The sequence below is a fragment of the Sinocyclocheilus rhinocerous genome, unplaced genomic scaffold (genome assembly GCF_001515625.1).
Source record: "Sinocyclocheilus rhinocerous isolate Xijiao unplaced genomic scaffold, SAMN03320098_v1.1 scaffold1731, whole genome shotgun sequence".
Classification (NCBI taxonomy): Eukaryota; Metazoa; Chordata; class Actinopteri; order Cypriniformes; family Cyprinidae; genus Sinocyclocheilus; species Sinocyclocheilus rhinocerous.
In genome coordinates this window covers 94,491-105,539 of record NW_015635027.1, presented here as the reverse complement: position 1 = coordinate 105,539, position 11,049 = coordinate 94,491, and the positions used below count along the sequence as shown (strand labels likewise).

Below are 11,049 nucleotides of genomic sequence, written 5' to 3'. Positions count from 1 at the left end.
TATATATATATATATTGTATATATATATATATATATATATATAGTGCATTGTGTTATTCCAAACGTAGCCACTGAGACATAGTGCTTGTGGTGTTTGAGGAGAGACTCACACTCTGTGATCAGGTGCACCAGGCCTGAGACGGCGGTTCCCAGCTCATTGGCCACATAGCAGCGGTACGAGCCCTGGTAGAATCGGAGTTCCTCTGTGTCATCTGCTGTCAGGGTTCCAGACTCAAACAGAACCTCCCCAAACTGTTTGCCATCTTTGACCCAGCGGAAACTGTCAGTGTGGGGCAAGAAAAGAAAGACAATTTTAAACTTAAATCTAAAGACATACAGATGGAGAGAGAAAAACGAAGGGGTACATAGAGTTGTGGTCACAAGTTCACAGAATCTGCCAAGAGTACTGCCATGAACTACAGAATCAGAAAGAGCGCACACACACACAAGGAATTTGTCTTGGTGTCAGAAGCTTCCAGTACAGAAAGTACAAACACAATGCAGACATACATATAATTTAAGGTAATAAAAACATTAATAATTAAGAGAATAGACAATAATTATAAATAACAATATAATAATAAAATATAGATAAAATAGACAGAATTGTGAATGTGCATATGTGCTATTTACAGATGAAAGTTTTGATGAGTTATTTACAGATGTACAGTCCTGAGGTGTGTTATGTGTTGTTCAGTTGACCCTCCCTGGAGGCTCACATAACAGATGTTTCCATATAATCCACAAGACAAAAGAATGAGCCTGTTCAATAGTTTACCTTGATTCTTAATATCATTACCTGGGTGATCCACACCTGTTTGTTTTGTAATAGTTGTGTATGAGTGCCTAGTTTGTCCTGAGCAGTTCAACAGTCCACTGTTCAGACAAATCCTTTGCTTGTATTCTGCATACGTGAACCCTTTCCATTAGTAACTGTGTGGTTCTCACACTGAGGATGACTGAGGGACTCATACACAACTATTACAAAAGCTGACCACAGATATCAGGGGTGTTCAGTCCAAAGCCTGCAGCTGTCTGTAATGACCAAGCGCTCCTGAGGATCTTAATGAGCTGCTTCATATGTGTTTGATAAGGGTTGGAGCTGAACTTTGCAGGAAGGTACAGTAAATGGGCAGCTCTGCTGTATGTAGTGATGTCAGAGAGATCGTCAATCACCAATAATGATTCACGGTGAAGATCAATGAGAATTTTTCAAAACTCTGATGATGTTCTGACCTGATCTTTGACTTTCCAAGCCCTGGGAGTCTACAGTAGTGCACATTTTGTATTTAAAGTATCTGACCCATCCGGTTCAATGATTTGAGACAAGGGTGACAGAAAATGAGTTGAGGGATTTATGTTTGTCAGTTGACCAGGGCAGGAGGAAGGACCGTCTCAGACTCACCTGGGTGTCGGATCTCCACTGGCTTCACAGGCCAGACTGACATCATCCAGAGAGTAAGCGGTGTGAGACCCGGGCTGAGCTGTGATCTTCGGAGCTTGTTTTACTGGGGGAAACCACGGTTGAGCAGTGTTTTGAGTTACATTTACATTTACAGTTGGGCATTTAGCAGACACTTTTATCCAAAGCGACTTACAAATGAGGACAATAGAAGAAATCAGACTAACAAAAGGGCAATAATATGTATTAATAACAATAATAAGTAATAATAAGTGTATAATAATAAGAGCTGTGATAAGTCTCAGTTAGCTTAACACAGTATACGTAGCAAGGGTTGTTTTTTTTAATAAATAAAAAGTAAAATAAGTTGATAGAACAGAAAAAGAATAGGGAACGCTAGTGTTAGAGGGTCTTTAAAAAAAATAGAATTAATAAAACAAGTCAAAAGAATAGAGAATGCAAGTGTCAGAGGCTCTCTCTTTTTTAAAGAAGACAAGTAGTAAGAATAGAAATAGAATAGAGAGTGCAAGTATTAGAGGGTCAAATGACGATTCGCATCTGTTTGGTGTGAGAACAGTTGTTACATCTTTTATGAAAAAAAAAACAGGACATTACAACATGCTCCTGAACTTTCTCATAGTGTTTTCCCCCTAAAACACCTATAAACATTTGAATAAAGTCTGTTAAACAAAGTAGTGTCCATATCTGTATCTATCAGTTGTTTTAGTGTGATTACACTAAATTATACTGTCTCACAGCACAAGAAAAATCTATTTGTAGTAGCTATAATTCAAAAACTCAACTGTTCGAGATACTCATCAGAGCCAGAAATAAAGGAATACACACAGAGGAAGCTGAAGTACTTACGGCTGTCATGTGTGTCTGATAGAGCAGCAGAAGGAAGCAGTGAATGAGAGAGAGAGAGAGAGAGCAGGGTTAGGCAGAGTCATGCAGGCACTCAGACTTTGAGCTGTTTCTGGTGATGTGGAACAGCATCCCATAGAGAAGTGCATTTATCACAGTGTTTCTTCCTAACAAAATTCAACAAAGAAATCACATTCCTAAATGATTCAGTCCATGTAAATGTGTCTGAGGTCAATCCTTTCCCTCACCCATGTAAGATTTCATTAGACAGAAGGAGTTCAGCACAATATAAGCAGCTTTCTGGAGGACACGAACAATGGGAAAAAAAACAGACATTAAGACTAAGATGTGACTTTTTGGCTTGCTGCTCTCTTACATACAGTATACACAGTAGGGCTGTCAATTCATAATATAATTGGGGGGAAAAAAAGGGAAAAAAATGACGCATTATAATTCTTAAGGCATTTAAGGCACCTGGCCTCTCTGTGGATCAGTGACGAACATCATGCAGGGCAACAGCTCACTGCGTGATGGAGCCTAGAATGCAGGAGACTGGGGCATAAATGTCCCTGTTCGAGTTTCTGTCTCATATTTATATCATATCACGAGCAACGAGTGCAATATCATACGTGCTGTTTCTGTCCCGAACACCACAAGTGCAAATGTTATAATAACTTTATAGTTCAATAAATAAGTTCATGTGTTAGATTTTTCCCCCTATTTTTTGTTTTGTTTTTGCACAATTTTGCAAACAAAAAATGACCAATAAAGCCACAGCAGAACTGTTTCTGAATGAATCTAGAATTTGAATGAATCAAATGAAGAAACGACTCAATGACTTTTTCTCTTGGAAGTCATTTCTCAGCCAAATTTGGTGTGCAATTAATTAGATAAAAAATTTTAATCACTTTAAAGCCCTAATTACACTGGTAGTCCAAAATGAGTGTTTTTTTGTTAAAGCTGTTTGGCCTTTAGTTGTTTTTGTCACTCAGTGTGTATGTTTTGTTAGTTTCCCATCATTTGTAATTATGTCATCTGTTTCAAGTGTCTTGTTTCCACCCTTATATTTTAGTTACTCAGTTTCACTACTGTCTTTGCTTGGTGTTTGTGTGTTGTAAGCCGCCTGCCTGAGGAACAGCTATTGTGTCATTATTTGGGGATTATTTTTCTTTTGGCACTACGGAGAGGGGTTACAGACGAAAAGGGCTTTTCAAGCATCAAGTATCACATTACAGTGTCTTCTGTAAATCATGGTAAAAATGTATGATAGTCATCATCTTTTACTCAGAAAATAAATAAATAAATAAATAAACACAACACATTGTAATGTATGGGGAAAAAAAAGATTTGTATCGTCTCTTTATTCCAAATTAATCTTTTGCAATTGCATCCTGCTCTCCTTCCTCTCTAAGTTGGCCTGCATCACAGAAGACGTGACCCTCAATAAGGATCCAGCACATCTACTTGTAGGCTTCTGGCAAGGTAATAATAAAGCACATGAGGAGCAATCATGATTTTTTTTGTCAAAACACTGTTTGTGCATTATGCACGATTAGTGAATAAGACACGGTATCTTTGACCAAATCATTGCAAATTATACGTCTGATTAAAAAGCATTTCTTAACATACCACCAAATACTCCGTTTTGTGTCAAAAAGTGTGAAACTGCACCCAGGCAGTGTTTGTTAATCGCCATTAAAGAAATGACTGCTAAAAGCTCAACACTTCGCAAAACACTGTAACTGCACATTATTCAAGATTCTTTCTGAATGAGGTTTAGAGTCCGGATGGACTGTCACTTACAATCAGGAGGGATTTGAATGTATCCATGTGTTTGTAGCACACTGAGGAAGAGGAGCAGCAGATGAAGATATGTCCTGTTGCTCCCTCTTCTGCCTGCCGGCTGACACTGAACTAGAGGCATTCTGCATCAAACACAGCTGGGTCCAGACAGCCTCCACTGGAGCGAGAGACGGCTCACGTCTGACTCCACACACCTCTGATCTTCTGCAGGAGAGAGATGAGAGGCAGCTGTAGGAGAACGCAAGCAGGTGACCGAATTAGAACAGATGAACGATTTACCCTAACCCATCAGTTCATATGAAAGCATGGACAACCCAATAGAGAAATCAATACAGCAAAGAAGAAATGGCAGTGAAACCGGAAGGTGCATAAAAGACAAACTCTCATTATGCATTCATGAATGCTAATGACACCATTCTAAAAACGTGAACTTCCCTCGAGATCAAGAAAAAAATGTATGTGTGAAATTTCATTACCTACATAGAACGAAACACACACACAGACAAAAGAGAGAGAGAGCGAGAGAAAAGAACAATAAGAACACATTTGGATATTACTTTAAAGAACAAGAACGCTCATATAGGCAAGTAAGAGGCAAGTAAGAGTATTATTACATTATCCTGTGGAGAAAGCCACTCTGAACTAAAGCGAGGTTTGACGTCTGTTTACTGAATAGCTCTCATGTGATCACAGCAACCACACATGATATAATCAGCTCTGGGTCCTGCACAACCTAACATGCTCATCTACAACCAGATTCTCTAGCAGCCGCATTAATGATCGCTATATATTACAACTATATATCCATATAATATATAAACAGTTTATATATATATATATAAACACTCTTTTATATATGATCTTTTTCTAAATAAATGGATGAATTAAATTTAAATGTAAAATCTGAGAAAATACTTAACTATGTATGTGTTTTAAGTATTGCTTAGATTATTATAGCTACTTTTTAAAGTAATAACTCTCCTTTCTTTGTCTTGTTCTGAACATGAGCAGCAGGGAGGGGTGCGGCACTATGTGTGTGTGCGTGCGCGTGTGAGTGTGCGTGTGTGTGCGTGCGCGTGTGAGTGTGTGTGTGTGTGCGTGTGTGTGTTATGGCAAGCCAAAGTATTCACATACGCCTGGACGGGCGTCTGATTGTTCACTGACACGTCAAAAGCGAACGATTTGACAGCAAAACGCGCGTCCTCGACGTGTGATTTGCTGTAAAAATTTGACACACGTTTTTGACATGCGTTTATCATAATAGAAATGGGCGTCGAATACGTGCGTTTTGAGTTGGACAAAATGCAGTTATGAACGTGTAAACAGGTAAACCAAACAGGCAGTGCAAACGTCTGTCTGAAGTATCCAAACAGGCGAAAAGAACGTGCTCTTTCCTTAGTGTTCTCATACTTGCACGTCGAAAGCGTGTGCTCACTTTATAGGGCTTGAGTCTAAAAAAAAGTGTTATCAGATTAAATCTCGCATAACATGTTCTACTAAGAATTATATATTTATTTACTTCAGTATTCTGTCCATTGATGTATGCTGGAAAGACATCAAGGTCACTAATTAAACATAAATCATCTATTCGACATGATGTTACTTCTCCAATCGCCAGACATTTTATTGATTGTAACCATGATAATAGAACAACTTAAATGTATATTGAAGATGTGAAAGTATCTCAACGTGGTGGAGATATTGACAAAAAACTTTTACATAGAGAAGCAATATGGATGTTTTATTTAAAGACAATGTCAACTTCATGTTTTCTGTAAAAAAAAAAAAAAAAACTCTCTCTCTCTTTCTTTCTGGGTACAATGTTTATGAACAGCATTGTTTGCCTGATGTACTACTGTTCCCTTCAGTGGCGCCTTCAGGGGGCTTAACAGTTCAGAGGGGGTGCTAAAAATCGAATGAACGCCTATAAGCTTCAGCTATCTAAACAGCATGAAAATTCAGCCACCTTGTGATTTTTATATACAGCAACTTCGATATACAGCAACTGCGAGCATATATGGTCCCACTCTAAAAGAGTGTTAAAGTAACACTGAAGCAGTGTTAAAGTTAATGAGATAATTAAGTGATTAATTAAGTGCTGATTGAGCATAAGTGATGAACAGCTGCTGTTAACAAGCAGAATCACTGAAGAAAAGAGAAACACGAGAACTACAACTGACTTCAGCCACAGCCCAGACAGCAGACAGTTTCGGCCCAGATCCGGCCCGCATGGATTTCACATGGGCCAGATGTGGGCCGGATCTGGGCCAACACTATGTTGCTGTCTGGGAGCCTTAGATTAAATCAACTGAAATAAAAGACATTAAATCCATCAAGATCTCAGCAGAAGATGATTAATCATCTCCACAAACAGCATCACCAGCTTCACACATTACTAACCAGTTTGACTTTTTGTTTGCCATGCGTCTAAAAATTTCTTATTTGAAGTCACCGTTGTGGAGATAAGTGTTTGTTTTAGTTGGGCTCTTCACCCTTGACTTTTTAACATTATTTTTTTCTGGTTGCTGTAACTGTGTTTTTGAAACACATTTGTTATGGTAAGAAAAACCAAGAGAAATTCTGTTTAGATTATATTGGCTGTTTTTTTTTTGATAATGATGTAATTGTCATGTAGTAGTCAGGTTCACTGATGTTATCAGTGGTAATGTATAATATACAGTAGTTTATGTTCCTGATCACAACTGTATTTTAATGAAATAATAGGAATAACTTTAAAAACACTTTGAACACTAGTTTAGAACATCTGCACTGTTTAGACACGCAGACATCAAGAATCAGCTGTGAATCTCAACAATGGTGACGATCATCAGACAGATTCATGTTGCATTGCATTCTGGGTGCACCAATCATAACTCATCCATGGCTCCCAGCATGCATTGCGACATGAATAAATTATGCAGCTGCATTGTCTTAGTATTTTCTTTAATTTGTACTATTTGCTTTTATTTTTGTTATTTTTTGTTGACTTTTTACTGCCTTGTTTTGTGACGTTCAAAAATCAAATAAAAATTATCAGAATATTTTGTCACCATTGCTGAGATTCACATGCTGATTCTTCATGTCTATGAGTGCCAGAATTGAAACCTCTTTATTAACCATATTTATAAAAGTCGTTTATGAAGATGTTCTGACATTGCCATCAACATAGCAATACAATATATAAATGCATATATAATGTATTACAACTATATAGAAATCATAAAAGCACTACAGTTTTAGATAAATTGCAATCAAAGACTCAGACACATGAAATGAGTTTACCATAAGTTCCTTGCCATCACACATGTGTTTAATACACACAATTGTGCCAGCCAAAGATAAACTTAATTTTAAAAAATCAAGGGTCAAGAGGCAACTAAAGCAACCGCTATTCACAAAAATGGTAAGTTGAAGAAGCACTGCTTCAGTGTTACTTTAACACTCTTTTAGAGTGGGATCATATATGCTCCGAGCAGTGTTAATTTAACACTAGGGAATTTACTGTGTAGTAATTTAAAGCTTTCTATATATTTTGATCATGTCTGAGTTTAGGTTCATCATTGTGAAGCGCTCCTGCTCAAGACTGAGACGGCAGAAAGCGTTTGTTTTCTTTATTTTATAAAAGCACAACATTTTGTTGATATTGTGAGTGCACACAAATAAAACTAGACCCTTTACTGTTTAGAATGATGCATTATTATTTCCTTTATGAGCAAACATGATTGCATATTTTAAGTTGTTTCCAATGTTAGAAAAAAATGCAAGTGATCGCGCTGGCGCCTCCGTGTGCTGCAGAGCTTCAGCTTCCACTCTCAGCACAAACTACTGGATATAGCGCACATTTATCTAGGTTTAACATTTAAACTAAAATTGTGATATGCTTGAACTGTTTTATATATAGATTTTATTTTAGGCAAGTCGTGATGATTTGAGAAGGCTAAATTGATAAAACATATGATCAATTCAATGTCTGCCTCTGGCCGCTTGGTCCTTACTTAAAAAAACTAACAAAAAAAAAAAACACACACATTTAACTTACATTTAACGAACATAAAATGTTCTAAATTAAATTTATAAAAAAACGAAACGAAATATAATTCATTTTCCATTACGTACAAAACTTAACTATTTTAATAGCTGAAACAGTAGTATAAGCTTTTTTTGGGAAAAGGGGAAAAAAGACTAGGCTAGGGCCTATATTTTAATTCCTGCTTTGATTTCAATAAAATACTTAAAGAGTGCAGACCAACCTTTGTAATATGTTGTTATTAAAAATCTAAATCTAAAATATAAAAATATGTCGTTTAAACATCTCGTCATTACGACTGAGAGGAAAAAATAATATGTATGTGGCAGGCAATGCCTTACCGTAATACCCCATATTGACAAAACATGACAGACTCAAGCCCTATAAAGTGAGCACACGCTTTCGACATGCAAGTATGAGAACACTAAGGAAAGAGCACGTTCTTTTCGCCTGTTTGGACACTTCAGAAAGACGTTTGCACTGCCTGTTTGGTTTACCTGTTTACACGTTCATAACGTGTTGAGTCGGACAAAACGCACATATTCGACGCCCATTTCTGTTATGATAAACGCACGTCAAGAACGCGCGTTTTATGGTGACTCCAAAGCGCGCGTCAACAACGCGCGTTTTTACAGCAAATCACACGTCGAGGACGGCGCGTTTGATACAAAAAAACGCACGTTTCCGACGCAAGTTTTCCGTGAACCCAAAGTGCATGTTAAGAACGCGCGTTTTTAATGCAAATCACACGTCGAGGACGCGCGTTTTGCTGTCAAATCGCACGCTTTTGACGTGTCAGTGTACAATCAGACGCCCGACCAGGCGTATGTGAATACTTTGGCTTGCCATAGTGTATGTGTGTGTGTGTGTCTGTGCGTGCGTGCCTGCGTGCGTGCACTGAAAAAAATGTTTCATTCATCCAATTAAAAAAATGTAAGGTAATGATTCACATCTATATTTTTTAACTTGAGCCAATGAAAAATAAATAACTTGCCAGGGCAAGTTGGGATGGATGAAACATTTTTTTTCAGTGTGTGCGTGTGTGCGCACTGTAATATTGAGCAGTAGCGGTAAGTGACATTAATGGATGAAATGGGGGAGCAGACATTTATCGTTCTGTCCATCCGTCCATCTATCTGTATTTGTTCTCCAGACAGTTGATTCGATCATGCTGAGTGGTAGGATTTGCTCTCTCTGTTTCGTCTGTCTGCCACACCCTGCACTTTTCTAATGTATCATACACTTTTACTGTGTCTTAATTGTGTGTGTGTGTGCGCATGATTTTAATGTGTGCTAATATTATATCAATAATTTACATGTAAATATAATCACATCAGTGTGTTTTTAAGCAGGAACTAGCATAATGCTGTTCCCGCCAAACACGCTGCCTGAGAAGAACACGCGGGTTTATTGAGAGTGTTCACGCATGGCTCACTACTGCCTCCTCTTCATCTCCATTTCCATGACAATGGAATCCCCTCGGAATCGGATACCCGACCGCTGTGGGGAGTCAGACGTGTGTGAAGCACCCTAGCGCTGATGCTAACCCTGCTGACGGGCGCAAATGCTCTCACGGGTGGCTCTGCGGCTGGATACTATTGTGCGCGCAAGACTGCAAAAACCACACTACGCAGGCTCTGACTCCATTCAACACAAGCAACTCTTGCCAAGTTCTCTATATTCTAGCAACCAGCTTAAAAACAGACTCACAGCTGACTGAAAACAGCGGACAGGCAGCCAACTGTATGGGCTCCACAGAGCTGGCATCAGGTCACAGACTGACCCTCCAGCATCCAGCATCCCATGCCAGAGCCCATGCAGCTAGACTGGCTATGAAGGTCTTGGACAAATGGGCCCTCCTGGACCTTACACTGGCTGCAAGACCCTTAAATGTGTATTCTGTCCAGTGCCTGATTAGAAAACCTACACATTCAACTTATATGTCATCTTACTCATGTAAATATAATTGACATTTAAATGACGTTACTAATAATGGTAAAGAAACAAAGCTATTTTTGAGCTAGAATGTGAAATCTAATAATTCTTCAATCTCTCAATATATGCCCTACTAGCTGAGCATAGCATTCACCTGTTAGCCTGCTAACTTATGAAATCTCATCTTTGATCATTTGGTAAGAACGTGCAAATAATAAACCGGAAAAAAATAATTAAATAAACTTTTTTCATGTTGTACAATACAGCAGGCTGTACAGTAGTGTTAACACATTGCAATTGAGGACTGATAGCACCACCAAGTCATACGTTCATGTAACAGCAGCGGCTCCGTACAAAACCAAAAGCGTGAATTTCATTGGTTAGCCAATGTTTAATGTCAGGATGTCATCTGGAAGTCAAAGCAAGACTGTTCCACTATTACACACACAGCAGAGCCCAGAATGAATGAGCCCCATATTCTCAACACAACCCTGCCAAAATAACTCAATAAACCCGACCCTAGAGGGGCTCCTCCGAACAAAAGCAGAGCATCCCATGTGTGTTTCCCATTCAAGCCTCTCTTCATGTTACATGTCAGCTGTCAGAATATGTTCACATTTACTTTGAAATCAGCATAAGACTCTGCACAGGAATTTACACTTCTGTATTTTGGGAGAATTAACACGATCTCTTAATGTCAAATAACAAACCAAAATAGGTATTTCAAGTAGTAATTAAAATTCCAAATTCATAAAACTGTACATGACTGGACAAAATGACACTGCATGCATTATCATATACTATTGATTCATTAACAGAATATATGTGGCTATTTAATGATACCAGAGCTGCGTTATAGAGCTGGGATGTGATGCTGTTTTTCTCAAGAGCTCCTTTATAACGTATAAGAGCTTTGCCAAAGCATTTCCTGGAAGACTTCTGGAATTGTTCATTTATGAGAGCCCCATTCAGTTCACATACTTAAGACACACACACACACACACACACACACACACAC

General features: G+C 38.3%; 1 protein-coding gene across 1 annotated transcript in view; it reads right to left on the bottom strand.

The window, feature by feature from the left end:
- The window catches only part of LOC107746188 (neural cell adhesion molecule L1.1-like), a 66,758-nt gene that overhangs the window by 43,176 nt on the left and 12,533 nt on the right, over nucleotides 1-11,049 (bottom strand). Inside the window, exons 2-5 of the mRNA XM_016560301.1 lie at nucleotides 4,070-4,273; nucleotides 2,270-2,284; nucleotides 1,406-1,508; nucleotides 111-280 (exon numbers count right to left, since the gene is read on the bottom strand). Coding sequence (XP_016415787.1) covers nucleotides 111-280; nucleotides 1,406-1,508; nucleotides 2,270-2,284; nucleotides 4,070-4,190 — 409 coding nt within the window. The 5' untranslated portion in view covers nucleotides 4,191-4,273. The remainder of the gene's footprint in view (nucleotides 1-110; nucleotides 281-1,405; nucleotides 1,509-2,269; nucleotides 2,285-4,069; nucleotides 4,274-11,049) is intronic.